General features: G+C 37.7%; 2 protein-coding genes across 2 annotated transcripts in view; one reads left to right on the top strand and one right to left on the bottom strand.

Annotated features, from left to right (window-relative positions):
- The window catches only part of CPA6 (carboxypeptidase A6), a 359247-nt gene that overhangs the window by 137641 nt on the left and 202659 nt on the right, over positions 1-18947 (top strand). The window lies entirely within an intron of this gene.
- The window catches only part of PREX2 (phosphatidylinositol-3,4,5-trisphosphate dependent Rac exchange factor 2), a 180681-nt gene that overhangs the window by 98651 nt on the left and 63083 nt on the right, over positions 1-18947 (bottom strand). Inside the window, 5 exon segments of the mRNA XM_074577220.1 lie at positions 3518-3618; positions 5181-5325; positions 8838-8987; positions 16504-16607; positions 18041-18174. Coding sequence (XP_074433321.1) covers positions 3518-3618; positions 5181-5325; positions 8838-8987; positions 16504-16607; positions 18041-18174 — 634 coding nt within the window.

The raw sequence follows: 18947 nt of genomic DNA, 5'->3' as shown, positions 1-18947 counted from the left end.
TTTCATGCCCCTTCAAGCTCCTCAATACCTCCACACATCATTTGATACACGGTCATAAAAACTGGACTTAATATATTAAGTGGTTTTACCAGTGTATGTGCAAACGCAAAATAACTTCTATGCCTGTATTTGATGTATCTACTAATAGGAAAGCCCAGGACACTATTCCAATCGCCTTGAACTGATGGTTCGCCCTAAGGTGATTATCCAAAATAACCCCTAAGCTCTTTTACGTATCATTGCTTCTCAATATACAACATGCAGACTACAAAATTTTCACATGCAATGCCTAGTATAACTATCTAAATGAATTTTAATCAATTGTGACCATTTAATTCAGGAAAAAAGATAGCTTCTAGTTCTGTAACTAAAAATAATTTCCTACTGTTAGAGAAAAAAATATATTAGACTAGATCAGCATACATTAAGGGGTTTTAAAACTATCAACTACAGAATATAGAAAAAAACTCCACCAGGACAGTATTACACAGAATCACAGGGTTGGAAGGGACCTCTGGAGATCATCCAGTCCAACCCCCCTGCCAGAGCAGGGTCATCTTAGAGCAGGTTGCACAGGAATGCGTCCAGGCAGGTTTTGAATGTCTCCAGAGACGGAGACTCCACCACCTCTCTGGGCAGCCTGTGCCAGTGCTCTGCCACCCTCCAAGTAAAGAAGTTCCTCCTCATGTTTAGGTGGAACTTCCTATGCTCAAGTTTGTGTCCATTACCTTTTGTCCTGTTGCCGAGCACCACTGAAAAGAGCCTGGCCCCATCCTCCTGACACCCACCCTGTGAGTATTTATAAGCATTAATATGATCCCTCCTCAGCCGTCTTTTTTCCAGACTGAAGAGACCCAAATCCTTCAGCCTTTCTTCATAAGAGAGGTGTTCCAAACCTCTAATCATCTTTGTAGCCCTTTGCTGCACCCTCTCCAGCAGTTCCCTGTCCTTCTTGAACCAGGGAGCCCAGAACTTTGGCCTAAGGCCAAATTGTTCCTCACAGTTACAGGGATGTGCAAGGAGGGAACCAGGACTACGAAATGCCTTTCCATCCTTGCATGCCCGTGACGAACAGAGCAGGCTCTGCCCTCTGAGGGACACAAGCACCACTCTGCCTTTGTAGCCCCTACTTACACACAGTGCACCACAAACTAGGGGAGCAGGTCCACAGAACTGGCACTTCCTGAGCTCTGGAAAGCGAGGAAACCAGACAAGGATGCTTCCGACTACAGCATTGTATAAAACACCACATATATCCAGGGAACGCTGTGACGGACGCTGTAAATCACTATTTGGTTTTTTTGGGGGGGTTGTCTTCTATGATATAGACATGATGATCTATCAGCTACTGTACTAACATGGAAACCTTCAAAAAATTATTAAAGCATTTGGCTTACTATATAGCTTTTCTTTTAACTAGAATCAGCTATATAGAGTTTCAATCACTTGAAGCCACTAAAATGCTGCACTACCAACAAAATAAGGAATCCCAAGTTGTTTTGTATGTCACTCCCAACAATACCTATACTTTGGGAGAGGTATTTATTGGCACACATTAAGAAAAGGGAACTGATCCAGGTTTAAACTGGTCTTTACTTTTTTTTGCCGTGGTAATTTTGACTCAAATCAGCATATCATTCCCGGAAACTCCACAGCCACGTAAATACCTATTCATTTTAAAACTATCTGATATCCAGATTTCTTTTGTAACTACAAAGCTAACTGCTTCCTTTCATCCATCTTTCTTCCATCTCTAATCATGAGCAGCAAGTGACTGGACAAAGTATCTCAGCCCACAGGCTGGTGTAAGTCATTTCAGATATTAGAGAATGCCACCAGGTGGATTTAAAATAACAACATACAAATAGATTTTTCCCGTTTGCAAAATTGGAGAGAAAAACAAACAAACAAACAAAACAATCAAGGGGAAACCATAACTTTTCTACTTGCAAGAGTTCACACACCAGGAAGGAAAACAATGCCCATCACAATATGGGTCTGGCATCGCTAGAATGAAGCCCAGCACAGTGAAAATAGAGGCCAGCACAGTGAATATGTAAAGTCTAACGAAGACCTCCGCAACATTTGCAATGTGAATAACAGCCAAACTTTCTTTCTCCCTTGCTCCCTCTGTGAAAACAGATGGTTCATTCAACTTTATTTTAAGAATTCTATTTTCACTGAACCACAGCTGGATGCACTATTCAAAGTAGCATGTCTGGCTCACATTTCTGTGCTTTAATATAATTACCCTTTTATCTCATGAAATTGCACAACATTCATTTAATTCTGTATTGAGAAAGTCTATGAGTGTATTTGGGATACAAATTACAAGATCAGGAGAAGAATCTTTGGCAACAGAATCATTCAACTGAAAACAATTCTGTGTGTGTAGTAAACACAATAGCATCTGACATTTGAATGATCGTGGAGGAAAATCATGTAGACTGACATTAAAGAATTAAAGACTACATGACTACTGATGAATAACCTCAATGTTTTTCCTCCTACTCTGCGTATGTTTAAAATGCACACAGCTAAGTGGCACTCTTACTCCCGTTTTCTTTCCAATCAAGAGCACTGAAAACATCATGGCAAAGAACTTAAAAAGTAATTATTCAATTCATTCCTGGGCTGAAATATGAAACTATTAAAATGTATATCATCAATGATTCCATCTAAATTTACACCTTGGATCTATGCTGGAACAGTAGCTAACTTCCCCGCTGTTTCATTACTTGGTTTTAAGTGACTGTACCTATTGTAAGCCAAACATGCCTTCAAAACCAGAAGTTTCTCCAGTTCACTTATATGGTCCTGCTGGACTGTACCTTGTAAAAGGGACAGAGATGAGGACCGGCTCTGCTAAGAGAAAAATGTTGCCAATGCAAATTACCTCCAGAAATCAAACTTTCTTATTGGCTCAAAAACTGAACCACTTCTTCCAGAATGAGCTAAACACAGATAGTTGACCGAAAGTTTCAGCATAAAAATACTAATTTCATTAACTACACAATCTAGTGAAAAGAAGGCCTTAAAATTCAAAAGATTAAACTGTTGGATTCCACCAGCTCCACTTGTAATACCCAACAGATGAGCAGTCACATTTATCAACAGCTAGCTGTGACTGAGTCTTTTCTACAATTCTTAGTTGAGCACGTATTCCTACAAAATCTGTCCTTAATAGAAGGCTTAAATCCTTAAAAACAGTCTACCATTATCTGTTCCGCCAGAATGTATTTTTGCTTACAAGAGAATAGCAATATTTCTCTAGGTCCCTGTTTGCAATGTCGTGATACCAACAGCATAGACATAATCTGATTAAATCAATGGAGCCTCCTCTCCCAATAAATCTGCTCGGCATGGACAATGGCCCCATGAGGTCCCTGCAAGGATATAATGCAGATTCAACAAGCTGTCTCGCATTAACAAGACCATCTTTTGTCAAACAAAATTAAGTCCACTCTAATTACAACAATTACCTTGAAAACAAGTAAGTTAAAACTAATTATATTACCATGATGGATAATGCCATTCTCTAATAAAGCTTGCCCAAGATGAACACCTTCTTCAGATTTGTGTATCTCTCCAATTTCTAACAACCAGGACACAAATTCACTGAAATAAAAACAGACACAAAAAACAAACTTTAAATGTCATACCACCAGATCTACTACATTTCCCTCTCCATTACTAGTTTCTTACTAACCTAGTAAGTGATTCTTAAGCCTAGTGATCTTCAGAATGTCATAGCATGTTTAAAAAACCCACTTATTTCAACCTTTTTATTATTGCAACATAAAAACATATGGTTTCCCTTGAGACGTCTTTTCTGCTCGAAAGTTTTACCTGCACGAAGTTTACCTTGCACATGATGACGACTTTCCATGTTTTCTGGGATTTCCTAAACTAGCACAGCCACATTTGACCAGGCGGTCAAATATAAGGCAATCCCAGGCATACCTACTGCACCCGCCCAGGGCAGATATGCCATGAAGGCAGAACATAACCCCAGTATGACAGAACAGTAGCCCTGTTTCTTCCAAGGTGTGTCAGACACATTGACATCCTGAGCATATATATAAAGTATATACTGCACGTGCAGGAAATGCTTGGCTTGTATCACAATAAACCCAATGCAGTTCAGAGACATGGAATTTATAGCACATAAGATATTTGCACATGTATTACAAATCAAAAGAATGGTGTAGTGAGGTAGTGAGACAATGACATTCATGGGTTTCAACTGGTGACCCAGGAACCAGCAAGAGCGTACTCCTAAAGGGTCCACTTCAAAGACAGCATAGAACAGCAGCCTTTTGATGGCAGGTTGAAATGTTTCACCCATGGCTCCTCACCATCAGTGTATTCTTCACCTGCTTCCAACAACCTCACTGAGGGAACATGATTCCACCACATCTCAGTCATTAATCTTAATCCTGGTTTCAATCCTCATCATTTATGTGACTTCTGACAGTACATGAAAATCTCCCAAGTTTCATTTCCACTTTCAAATCCAGTGATGAGTATCCTCACTACAACATGCTTGTGTAAAACAGTACTGTACTTTATAAAAACACTTTCCATACTTAACTGTCTTACGGTCAAATTAATTAAGTGATAACCCCTCTAACTCCCCAAACTAATTTTTCTCTCATATGTACATTTTTAGGGTACCTATTGCTTTCTCTTTCTCTTGCATTGTCATCTTAAGCCATAGGTATACTATGGCATTATAACAGAGGTAAATTTTTAAACATGTAAAATTTATTTAGTAACTCTGTCCGGGACATTCAGGCAAGAGGAGGACAGAACAGTTTTACAGACAGAGATTTTTTTTTAAGTGGAATAAAGCAAATTTGATACTCTAAAGTAGGCATTTCAGAGACAAAATGCATTAAACAAGTTGAGAATTATTTCTTCAAAGAAACTATTTTATTTGATGCATTTTCATACTTTCAACATGCCTTTGCAGCTTTGTCCCTTTAATAAAGCTACTCTGGAATACGAGTACACATCCATATATTTCAGGCAGACCAATTTACATTTTGGCTAAATTCTGGGAGGCAAATAGACCTAACGGAGATTACAAATAAAGTGTCGTTTCCCCAGAATCCCAAATAAGATTTAAAATGTGGTTTTAGCTGGTTAAAATTCATGGTATAAAATGCATATAATACCTTCCAAGAAAGCATTTGGGGAAAGTCGTTAATTTCCTCTTCCGGTCTTTGATGAGATTCCCTTGTTTGCACATCATTTTGTACAGTCTTTCTCCTTGCTCAGAGATCATCACCCAAGTGTCCTGTTCCATGCCCAATTTTAAACCTGCCAAAAAAGCATTAAAATTTTATGAAGTGATCTTGCTGTTATATTTCAGCATCTTCCCCCAAATGGAGAAGCAATACCAATATTATACATACCAAAAAAAAGTAAAGTAACTGTTTGCCATTATTTTTCTCACAATCAAGTTAAAACATGAACATCTGATCTTCATAAAGCATAATCAAATGATATCTTAAATCTCCTCGTCGCGAAGTTAAACTGTTACTATATCGACATCACCATTGATATTGCAGTAATGAATACTAATGCTGTGATTTTCAGACCAGCGTATGAACATTTGCAAAGGAGTAGTCATGTCTTCACAAGTTTAAAAGAAAAGGGCCTTGGTTTTGCTCTTACCATGTGACAGTAAAAATGTTTTCACTTAAAGGAAACTTTTTCATATTTCCAATTAACAGTAACTACTTATCTGTTATACATTTGTTAGTTTCACATAAGATTAATTCAATCCTTTTCCACAAAAGCATATACACGACTTGTCTTACTGGTTTATTTTTTCCTGTTTCTCTTCTTGAGAAAATCATTATGGTTTTTGAGTAACGGATGATCAAAACCAGTTTTTGTTGAATTACGCATCCTCACACTCATGTGAGTGAATTATGCCACTCACAGAATACTACAGACCGCCAAGGAATACTACAGACCTTCGTGTCCCACGTGCTTTCTCAATAAACAATTATTAATTCTGAACAAAACCACACATTTCTGGAATGTCTTGTATACATGTTCTCAGTTTCTGTTCAGATTTTCATATTTTTTAAACTGTACCTGTACATATTCAATCTGAGTAATAGTCTCCCACTTCTTTAATTCTGAAAATATAGCTGGAAAAAATGTACTTGTCATGAGAAAAAGCTAACAATGGTACTGGACACAGATACAGAAGTGTCTCTCATTATCCATAAGCCAGTGGCTATCGTTGATGGTGATGATGCCACACAAATAGATAAAACCTGATGTATTCCCGGGAAAAGAAAACTTAAACAATATACTACTTTTGGAGCTTATAGGATGCTTTTATTTGTATTGACTGTTTGAATCAGGTCATCACAGCACCATCAGCCTTGAAGATCATCACCTTTTAAATAAATTTCTAACTTGCTGAATGCCTCAGGTGGTTACATGAAAGCCCCAAAAGTAACAGAAAGACTTCCTAGCAAGAAGTTTCCAATTCAGCTTGATTCCTCCTAGCAAGAAAATACAATCTATAAAGCGGTGCTAGTTGATAATTTGATTACAACCACTGAAATCTCTGCTAAAATGCTTCACTTGGGGCATTCTTCTCCCTTTTGCTCAGCTTCTGCTATACGGATTCCAAGTAATAGTATAGATTGAGTTTCCCTAAGTACATTGAATCTCTGAGTCTCCCAACATGAACAGCCCAGTAAGCCCCAGTTACATGGCGCAGTCAAGATGTATTTCTGTGCTGCACTCCTGCTCCACACGCTGTGTTTATCTAGGCTGGAGATCACTGCAATCTGCCATTCTGTGTCAGATGTGGGGTCTACAGCACCACTAGGAAGAAACGCACGGGCACACAAAGCACGATGAGGACAGAGTCACTCACATGAGCCCAAGAGAGCTGACAAGTGCGTTCATTTGATTTAGTCACTCTCAGACTTGCAAAGGAGATAAAACACTGTTCTCACATGTGCAGTCACTTAGACTTCACTGTAATTGCATATATATATATATATACACACACACATACACACACATATGAACAGCCTCCATGTCTTACTAAGTAAACATACAATTAAAGCCTCTTTATGTTCACATGAATGAGCACGTATTTATAGGTACATTTATATACAGTATTTGAATTCTAAAGAGAGAGCTGTTTGGTTCCCGACTCATTTGGCAACCTGCCTGCGATTAAGTTGATACAAAGCAGGATGCAAGAGGTGTTTATACAGATATTTTGAAAAAAATCACTGTGCTGGAGAAGATGGATAAATTTATAAGATAATAGACTAACAGAGATATTCAAGAAATACTTTTGAAGATTCTGTGTTGCAACTGAGTCTAAGGGCGTACCAAATCCTCTCCTGCTCTGTCCTCTTCCTCTTTCTTTCATGGTTGTCTCCTCGGTGGCAAAACTCACTGCAAACACCAGGAGTTGATAAATGCCCCAAAATCCTAAGTGCTAAAATCCTAGGACATGGTTTGACTTTGGGAAGGCCACCTCAGGCCACAAGCTTGGCAAGGTTTAGCTCACCTCTACTACCTGTACTACCAGCTGCACAATATCACAGTGTGAAACAGTGAGAATACATCAACATAAAATACTCCTACTTACTCTTTCTATTTCTTACCTAAAGGTATCAAAAGTCTAAGGGAGGCCAGAAACTTATCAACAGTGAAGTGGGATTTGTTAAAAATCTTTTTAGCCATTTTCAGATACAGAAGCAAAAAAAATGTGGGTTTTTTTTTTCTATTTAACACCATCTCCACCACACTGATTTTTCATTTGTTATTTTAAAATGTTGAGGTTTTAGACCTCTAAGGCATCTTTTTAGCTCTTCTACTATCAGTTCCTGATGGCACTATTAATTAGCCAGTGCTCAGACACCTTAGTTGAAACTCTGGCCCTACAGCAGATGTTCTACAAATATCCAGTATTCAATTTTAAAAGACCAAAGAAAGTATTGTTAGTCTCCATTTACAAAACAACAGCTACTGCAACAGGCAACAAAAAAAATCTACGCAGACCAGGAAAAGAATCCCAGATCTAACTACAAGGTCATATTTTCTTTCAATACCAAGGCTCCAAACACCGTTACTGATTACGATGTTTTAGCTTGCAAATGAAATTAGCTCCAGAAGATGATGATGCATCATCTTTCCCTGGTTCTACTTTGTGCTGGGTTCACCTTGAATACATGAGGTTATTTGTGGTCACATCTGAGATCAGGATGATATTTCATCCAAGTATTCTTCCATCTTAATTCAGTTATTCAGAAAGATAGTGGCTTGCCAATGGTGATTTCTTACTTTCTTGGGTAGAGGAGAATACATCAAAAAATGGGGTTGTGGGTATATTCTGAGCCATTTCATGTTGGATCATCTGCATGAAGATCCGACACAGAAAACCTGGCTCATTTCGGTTATTCAAATGGCCAGTCACAAAATGGAATCAATGCATACAAATCCCACAAGGCATTTAGGATGGAACCTCATATATCACAAACCATAATAGTACACAGGCCTCAGTGAAATTATGACTATTTATACTGATTGAGGATAAACTGTAAAATCACGGATTAAATCATCTCCCCATTTCCAAAGCAGCATTCACTACCAGCATACACGGTTCAAGCCGTTATGCCCTTCCCAGTACAAGTCTGATTTATTTTTTCCAAGCTGGTATTCATAAACCTTCAGCTGAACTTGACACCGTGAGTTTGCCAAGCAGCTGGTTTTGCTTTATATCTCAACATAAAAATACAGTATGGCTTTCTGGCAAAGCAACTCAAGGAAGTTTATTAACCTACCTTTTCTTCTCTCTCGCTCTTTCAAAATAGCTTCCAGCCATTCTTGCTTCTCTTCAGGGGTTTTTGCCATGCACACAAACCATTTGTTCTTTGCTGTGTTGTGGATCTTCCAGCCATTAATAACAGTGTGGCCGCTGCTGTGATAGTCAGCTGGGAATAGATAAAACGGCTTAAAGAGCACCAATTCTTAAAAAGTAATAGTAGCTATAATTATTAAGAACTCTCATCATTACACATAAAGCTCAGGAAATACAGAAGAATAAAAATGAATTTAAAGTTTTCCGTGCCACTTGTGAACTATGTTATACCGTAATAAGCTTTACTTTTAACTTTTAGTAAATAATGTCCCTTTTGAAATGTAGCAGAGAATTGCCTAGCATACAGAAGAAAATATAAACTTGACACTAAAACAGGCAGGATCCTATTAAAAGAAGAGATCACAGTACCTGAAGTACTTTTGTTCATATTAAACTGTAATAAATAATTCCTTTAAAAAGCAGCATGGTGGTTTTGCCCCTTAGATTACTCAGAGCGGGTGTGCTGATTGAATGATTTACTACTAAATTTTAAAAAGGACTAAGTATATAGGGGGAAAAATACAATTTCCATTTGACAAGTAAGTAAATCATACAGATTTGATGTATCTTTGCTGGTTACCTGAATAAAGAAATGTCTACACTTAACTTGTTTAAACAAACTGAAATATAATATAAGACTTACTCTGATTTCCAAAAAAATGCATTAACCAAATGCATAATTTTCAAAATATGTTCCTAGCAACCCTGTGTTCAGTGTGCACATTATAGGAGAGAGGTAATAATTGCTGATGTTCTTAGATATCTTGAACTTCTGACTCTTAACATGGAAACCACTATGTTACAAAAATCAGACAATTTAATATTTATTACTCTTTCCTTACTTCTGTAAGATTTGATTTTAACATGCTAGTTAAATCTTATTCAAAAATCAGCTAAACAGACTTCCTCTCCAAAATTAACACACTTGAATATCCTTCACTAGGATTATATGCATTTCCTGGGGGAAAATTTGCAAGGCATAAACGCCTTATGATAACAAATATATTTTTGTGCATAAAATACAGATTAAAACTAGAACTAGCAGCTACTGCACAAAATATTAAGAAAATCAAAGGTCAACATTTTCTCACCACAAACTTTCATTAAGAGGTAAGAAAGTCCTATGGCCAGCCTTGAACTACTGTAATAACTATAGAGCTTTTTACTTTGTAAATACTTTTTCATAATTCAGCCCTGTTTTGTATAATGAGATGGGATTTTCCGAAATGGAAACCCTTGCTGAAATGCTTGCTAAGATTTATCATAAATCTCAGTAGACACGCTAGTATCCTTTCAATAACTCTGCATTTTAATTAGATGGAAAGCAGCCAAGCTTTGCATACTGGACTGGGAAATGTCAGGAACGACTAGAAAATCATGAGACCGACGGCTAATTTCTAAACGAACAAAACTTTGTAGTAATCAAAGTGTATAAGAAAGTGCAAGCAAGTCTACGACAGGATAAAAAATGAAGTTATTTTTGCAACATCATGTTTATACCACTTACCTATTTATCATCTTTTTATTCACGTAAGCTGTGCATAATATCTTTTGTCCCTTTAGAAACCCTGTTACTTGAAAACTAGCCATCATATCATTCATGCACTGTCAGAAAATCAGACTCGAAAGACAGGGAAAAGAAAGAAGCCTCGGACAGAAGCTCTCAGCTGAGAGACTGAAGCCCTTTGGAGATCAGAGGCAGGAGCACCACTGGAGGATGGAAGGTTAAGGGCCCTTTGTATTATTTAAGCATATACTTATAAAACTTGCAATATGGCACTAGCTGCAGCTTTTTGTTTATTTATTGAGTTAGCTGTTAATACATATAAACCTACAGGGTGATATTTTTCCTGTGGTCTTTGTTACCATATATCATCACAACACCCATGTTATGTAGGGAAATATGATCTCTTATGCAGTGAACTGTAGCAGTTAAAATTGTGGCAAAAAATTGCAAAATGATGGACTTAGATCCTCCCATTTGACTCTGGACAGAAATTTGGTGTCAGCTTAGTACTTTAATTCAGAAAAAATGGCTCATCCAGCCACCTGAATATCTCAATGCAGGAGATGACATTTTAAACATGCAACTTCCTTGGCATCTGAAGTTCTGCAACCGCAGGGCCAAGAGTGCTGCAAGAGTACCAAATGCCACAACAAACTCACCGAATTCTGTGAAAAGCCCAATCACCTAGCTAGGTACTAAGACTGCCTAATGTACACAGACGGCAATGAGTTCAGGTGGAGGAAAATTGGTAGCAATCACCCAATTTTGCAATAGTAACCCATTCCCATGATGACCTACTTGACTCAAACCTCTACCTTTCACCGCTTTTTCTTTTGCTCCCCATGTTCCCCATGACTACAATCCCCCAAGGCTCCTATGAGCAGTTTGTTCTCCCTAATACATCCATGCCCATAGTCTCCTGAAGAGCATTCCAGCATAACGCTATCATCCCATATAAACTCGTACCTTTTTTTGGACTAGCTATTGGACAAAATCTGGTCAAGAGCTGCGGAAGCACTGGCCGGCCAGCCAGAGGGTATGTATGTTCTGACCGGCCAGCTGCACAGGACATATGCACACTCTTCACATCAAGGCAATCACAGCCACCAGTCAGGCTAAGCAAACGATTTGCAAACCTGACATAACAGTTACAGAAGAAAGAAGTGCATGAGACTTCAAGTTGCTCCACACAAAGTCTGAACAAGTACGCTTAACAAATTATTAAGCCTCCAGCTTCCCAAGAAAAGGTGATGAAAGATGACATCATCTTCTAATGATACTTGGTAATATATTAAAGCTTGTAATTTGAACTGTACTACATTGTTCAAAATTCAAGACTCAAACCTTTGAGAGATGCACAATAAGCAATTCGTTACAGCCATATACAACAGAATTTATTTCTTCCCCCCAAAAAAACAAACTACAAGTCTCTGTATTGAAATACTTCTAAGTTTCTCAGACTTTAAGTTCTTAGGAGTATCAATGCTCAGAAATACCTAGGAAATAATTACTGCATAATCTCAATTCACTTCCTTTTCTGCATATTTTTTGACGCAGTCTCTGGTTACTATTATCATGTAGTGTTTTTTCTATTTCATGCCTCATTTCAAGACAACAGGGGACAGAACTAAGATAGTATAAGCAACCATAAAACTGGTATTTCCTAAGTTCCAAGTGCTTGTCTTCATAAATTAAGTAACATTCATTTAATGGCTGGTGAATGTCTTTAGAAATGTACTTTTCTCTCAAAACTGCATTTTAAAAACTGAATAGAGAAAAACAATACCATCAGAATATGGTAATATATTAATACTTGCAAGTGGTTGTGTAGCCACACTGTTTTAAGAACACAAATAGTCTGCCCTGATAAGTCATATGCATTCCACTCTAATCAGAGCAAACAAAAAAAGGCATAGTGCTTCATGATGCTTAAAATAAAAAAGAAAGCTTCCACCAACAATACTGCTCAGCCAAGGCCTAATTTAATCAAAGAAAAATTGCTTTTCAGAAAAAGCTTTGTTAATTTCTGTAGGCATGTCATTAGCATGACAATAAACCACACTGGGAATCTGTTTTCCCATTTCTATGCCTCTACTTATGAGCAATGAAGACTACATTCCTGTATCTATCAATGCCGAGAGCAAACACTCTCAGTTACCCCATTCCCTGGAGCACTATGGTCTCTCACACCAAGTGAACAGAGGATGCCAACATCTACAGTAAAGAACTGTGGAAGTATCATCCAGACTCAGAAGTCTTTAATGTCTTACAAATAGACCCATGAAGAGTCATGAGAAAGAGTCATGTCTAGGTATGAAAATATAAACACTCTGCACTCTAAATTAAGAATTATAGAAAGTGACAGGTAACACATGATTAAGAAGAAGAAAATAATACAATACACAAAAAAAGCACATGCAAAGCCAATGTGAATAAGGCTTAGACGACCAAATTACTACACTTGGGAACGAGATGAGACAAAAAGAACAGTGCAGAATAGTAGCGGGTTACAGTTCAAATGCGGATGACTACGGGGGATGAAAAACAAGACATCTGGGTGCAACAAATGAGAGCGGTACAGAAAGCAAGACAGCAGAAGGTTAAAGGGCATCATGATCTGAGTGAAAGAAAAAGTATCAGTGTGAGGAGAGGGAATATGCTTCTGACTACTAGGAATAAGAACAGGTTTTTTAGGGAAAAAAGAAAAGGGTGGAAGGGGTGGCAAGAAAAGGGCAGAAAGGTGCCACAGACCAGGGAAATAACACAGACATTTCCATATTTCAAAGAGAACCATAGAAAAGAGTGAAAAAATAGCAGCAATTACAAGCAAGAACTATTTTACGATATTGGACAAACTCAAATGGAGAAGGTGGAAAATGTGGGGATATGGAAAAAAAAAGCAGGTAAGAATAATCTAGAAGTCCAAATAACCAAACCATTAACTGATGTCTCAGAAGGGTGGAAAGGAGAATGGATTTTAGAAATGTTGCGTATATAAAAGTGACAAGATTTTATATGGCTCAGGAGAGCAAATGGGAAGGAAGCACGACAGCCTCCAGGACTGTGTGCAAGGCTATAGGAAATGGGGACAGTAGCAAAATTTCCTGTGGCTGGAGGAAATTAGACTACTGGCGTATGGGGTAGAGAAAAAGACGATTTGTGCTTAGCCAAATTATATTTGAAGATTCATTGAGGAAGAAAACAAACGGGCAGGAAAGAAAACGGACAGTGTGAAAGAGATCAAGGACCAGATAGCCGGAACAAGCAAATGAAGAAAGGTAGGACAGATTTGAGAAATATAGGATAGTCATGGAAGGAGGAAAGAAGAAATACTTGCTAAACACTAAAAGCGTGGCAATATGTGGGACTGGAACCAATGAAAGCAAAAAGTTGCATCAAAGTTACAGAATTTTGGAATATTCATCAGGAGGACGATGGTGGGTCCATGTGTCCACAGTAACCACAAGAGTTGTAAGTAAAGAGATGCCATCTTAAAAAGTGACATAATGGAAACAGGAAAACTGTCTTTTATTTCTAAAGCACATATAAGGAAGACAAAGAAAAATAAATGAAAGGTAGTCAAATAATACATGACATAAAAGACTGAAACTCTCAACACTTTTTTGCATAAACAAAGTGCTAACTGAGATTTCATACATATAAAGCTAACAACTGGACAGGAATACAGGCCAGAAAAGGGAAATAGCAGGATATAGAATAGTGGATAAATTATATTTAAGTCAATGAGGCTTGATGAAATTCACTGTAGTGTACCCATAGATATCTCTAAATCACTAACTAAATTGGTGGGCTGGGTGAAGGACATAGCCCAAAACAGATGTCAAGGAGTTCTCACAAAAAATGTCTAGTAAACAAAGAGAATGAATCAAGTGTGACACCACAGTGCTCTACCTTATGTTCAGCACTTTCCAATAATTTTATCAAGAGCTTAAATGGTTCAGTAGTAACATTGTTTGTTCATGGAACCAGGGCAAGAAGCACTGCAAGAGCTTTGGGGAACAAGACATGAATTCTGAATGCTTAATGAATTGTGGAAATAGTAAGATAAAATTCAGTACAGAAAAGAAAGTAATTGTTAGGACCTACTGTCAGACATTCACACAGTATAAGATATAAAGGGAAAGGCATCAGTACTGCACAAAAGGATCTGGTGTGGTATTCTGGAACACCAACTAAAAAATTGAAAAATAATGCTCTCAGAAAAGCCAAACAATCCTGGGATTAACAATAGACATCCCACATGTAGCACTATAGTGATTATTCTGTTCTGCTTGGCACCAGCGAAGTTTCAGCTCTGGGCACCTCGTAATACAAAAGATGCAAACAAACTGGAAAAAAAACAACCCTGAAACTCCAAAGGACACAAAAAGTAATAAAAACTTAGAAAACACAACCTATGACAAATGTTGAAAGACTTAAAAAGAAGAGACGAAACAGAGATACAAGAGGCTTCAAATAAACTAGTCTGTTGCAATAATAACTGCTATTATAGTGAAAACTGTTATATATACTGGTATAATAGTCAAACTGTTCTCCAAGTCTAGCCAGTAGAACAAGAAGCAAGCAAACCAGCAGAAGTGACCGGCAGAAGTAGGGAGGTGATTGTCCCCCTGTACTCAGCACTGGTGAGGCCACACCTTGAGTATTGTGTCCAGTTCTGGGCACCTCAATATGAGAGAGATATCGAGGTGCTGGAGCGAGTGCAGAGGAGGGCAACGAAGCTGGTGAAGGGCCTGGAGAATAAATCTTATGAGGAGCGATTGAAGGAGCTGGGACTGTTTAGTTTGAGGAAGAGGAGGCTGAGGGGAGACCTCATCACTCTCCACGACTACTTGAAAGGCCATTGTAGAGAGGTTGGTGCTGGTCCCTTCTCACAGGTAATTAGCGATAGAACAAGAGGGAATGGCTTCAAGCTGCAACAGGGTAGGTTTAGGCTGGACTTTAGGAAAAAATTCTTCACGGAAAGAGTGGTCAGACACTGGAAAAGGCTGCCCAGGGAGGTGGTGGAGTCACCATCCCTGAATGTGTTTACGAGTCGTTTAGGTGTGGTGTTAGGGGATATGGTGTAGGGGAGAACTTTGTAGAGTGGGGTTGATGGTTGGACTCAATGATCCCAAGGGTCTTTTCCAACCTAAATGATTCTATGATTCAAACTATTTTGAAAACAACAAACTCAAGATTAGGGAAAAAAAATAAAATCTTAAGTTCTTAAGAAATATTTAACTTCTATGAAGCTTACTTAAGCTGTACAATCCTTGTAATTAATGCTCAGTTTTAGAAAGAAATTAGATTAAGAAATGCTTGGAATCCATAGTAGATGTAGGGCAAACCTAATGCTATTTTAAAATCTGGAGAAATAATATATAACTCACAGAAAATTCCCCAGACCTACATATTTGCAACACCATTGCAAGTTTCCGGTATTTATTTTTTTTTTTCAGTTTTACATTAGAAAGCCCAAAATGTTTCATGTTTTCTTTATTAATTGTAAGGCAATGATAATTGCTAAGCTCAAAGGTTAAACTCAAGTTTCTAAAACAAAAATTTGTGGGAATACTTTGGGTTTTCATTTTTTTTACTGTATGTTGGGAAAACTCCAAGCAACCATATGGATTATATCCATAAAGATATTAAAAAAAACCTTCCTTTTTTCTTAAACCCTTATGTTACAATATCAGCATTTTTAGCACTTGAAGTTTCATTCCAACAGAGGTAAATATGCCATTTGCTTTTACAAATATATCACATACCTAGGAATAATCTATTTAGGAGTGCTGCAATGCTGTAAAGTGAAGTTAAATACACAATTTCAGTTGAGCAATAAATTTCACCATATTTTATTACTCTGTTCCTGTTAGCGTAAAACAGTCATCTACGACCACCCAGCTAATAATGCATGAAAGCAATGATGTGTCACAGAAGCAGAGTTTTGATATGAGCAGAGAGTGCTTTTAAAGTGACATCTTAACTAAGTACAAGGAGCACCCTCCATTCTCAAAGAAATCACGAAGCTGCATTTGATTTCGGCGTCTCGACAGGCTGCCCTGTAAAATATACTCACCTGTTCCGTCATCTACATTCTCTACTTCCATCACTTCTGTGTTTATTCTGCCCCGAAAAAGGTAGCGGTGGCCATCTGTAGATGCTTTGCTGTTCTTCAATCGCCTGATAAAAGAAAGAGCAGATGAGCACATCATCCACCACGTTTTTCTGTGTTTCTGCACCGCTACCTGTACACGTAGCATTTAAAGACTACTGTAAGAATCACAACACATTTATACATGTGCAATTGAACTGTGAATGGGAACTGAATTGCTGAATGGGACACTGCTGATGCTCATGCAAAGATGCTACCTCTATTAAGAGTAAGCTGCAAATCGCTGGCTCACGTGAGAGCTTATCAGGAAAGTCTCACTCTGTAAAAGCTCTGTTCCAACACTTTGGTACCTATATGCCATTGCCTATCATCAAAGACAAAATACTGCATTGGGAGGATCTTTCCTCCTAACTGGTGTAGCCTCCCCTGTGCTAGTCAAGAAATTCAACACAAGGGTAGCATGACTGAAAAAATGAAATAAGAACACCTTTGGATATAAATCTTGACCTACACACATTAGCCTCATAAATCGGATTTATGCACAGAAGAACAAAGACGACACTTTTCCTTCCTCTCATAAGGGCTAACCAGGAACTATAATTAAGAATTGCTGAAACTATGTGGCAGTTTCACAATGATATACTCCAAAGCTATAACTCTTCCATTGTTATAACTCTGTTCCCTGTGAAGTCAAGGCCTTTTGAGAATCCCAGTTCTAGGCAGCTTTTCCCACCTCAGGTAAGCCAGGGATGATTTTCTGTCCATTTTTGCCTATAATGATAATTAATACTTTATATCAAGCAAAGGTCAGTTCCAGTGAATTAAAGATCATCTGAATTCTGACCTTCACTCACTCCAGAGAGGTACCGATCTTCAAAAAGTGACCTGCCTCTCAATCATTACTGTCTAGTGAGTAGCTCTACTATACTATAAGTTTCTTATTCAAAAACTGAATATATTAAAAAAAAAAAAAACAACTACAAAACAGCGGCAAGCATAAAGGTTCAGTATATTTTTTCTCTCCAAAGTGAGGGAAATCCAATAATTCTAGTGGCCTTTATACCTATGAACCCAAATTTAGTAATCCACATTTCTATAATTCCGCAGTAAAAGGATGCTTAAAAATTACGTACAATACCTCAAACCAAAAAAATAGGATGATTTCTGTAAAATTTCCAAAATAAAAACCTCCTGTGAGCAACACCAAAAATTCAGTCTGTTCACCCTTCCTAAAAGTGCTGTTGTGGGAGACTGACAAAACAGATTCTTTCTCCTTGTGCTGCACCATTTGGATTCTGCATTCGTACAAAGTTCTTCCAACGTTTGAATTAAATACACTTCTCTCTGGATGATAGGTCTCCCTCTAAAAAATGCTGACTTTTATATTGCAATTAACTTCAGTAAACACTTTGGTGTTGTTCAAATATTCTTATGAAACAGCATACAGAGCTCTACTGTGAGAAAAAGACATTATTTTTGAAAGTATAAATTAATCATTTACCTGTGCTTTTTTTTGCAGTAGACCAAAAGGTTATCAAAAAGAAAAAATATCCTTTCTTGGATATTTCCTGCTGAAATTTTCAGTAGTAGTCCACTTCGCAACATCTCTGTGCATGTGTCTGTGATGTTGGACCCCTAAAATCAATTGGAAAGAGATTATTTTTTGTTCTGTGAGAACTGACGGACTCGGCACCAACTAAGGAAAAGTTTCTTATACAAACTCACAACCATAATGATTCTCTGGAAACACCAAGAATAAAACTCATGGTAATTTCTTACATTGTAATTAAATAATAATTTCTAATGATAACTAGCACCAGCTTTGTATTCGTCTAGTATTGCCATTAACTGGGGGGGAGGATTTTTGCCTTTTTGAATGGATAAAGTTTAATCACTAAAGCTCCCAAATCATATTACATCTGTGCTTGAGACTTTTCCTGAAAAAATCAGGCCAATTTTATACAATAACTCTTATCCTCAGTAACTTTACTATTTAGTCAGAAATGTCTGAAAATGGGGCTTTACGAGACATAATCTATGCCAACATGAACTTGGAAGCTGAAGCGACCCGGAAATTGAACATCATTAAGGGTATATACTTATACACTAAATTAAGCTAAACACAAAATCAAAAACCAGCAAGACTTAAAACTCAGGTAAAGCTAACAGTGGCACATACAACTAAGACCGTCTAGTATACTTCCTCCTAACATACTCCGAAGACATCACAAGTTTGCTTTCAATACTTGGGGTGAAACTTCCCATGCCTCATTTTTGCTTCAGGCAGATCATTCTTTCATGTGAAAAGAAGGCAGGCATTTTCATAAAGGTTAATGAAAAAGAAGCAACTTTTAACAAAGGATAACATTTTCCCAAAAATATTTCTGTGAAAAAGTCATGGCATTTCT

Source organism: Larus michahellis, chromosome 2 (assembly GCF_964199755.1).
Source record: "Larus michahellis chromosome 2, bLarMic1.1, whole genome shotgun sequence".
In the NCBI taxonomy this organism is placed as follows: domain Eukaryota; kingdom Metazoa; phylum Chordata; class Aves; order Charadriiformes; family Laridae; genus Larus; species Larus michahellis.
This window is presented reverse-complemented; position numbering and strand designations above follow the sequence as displayed.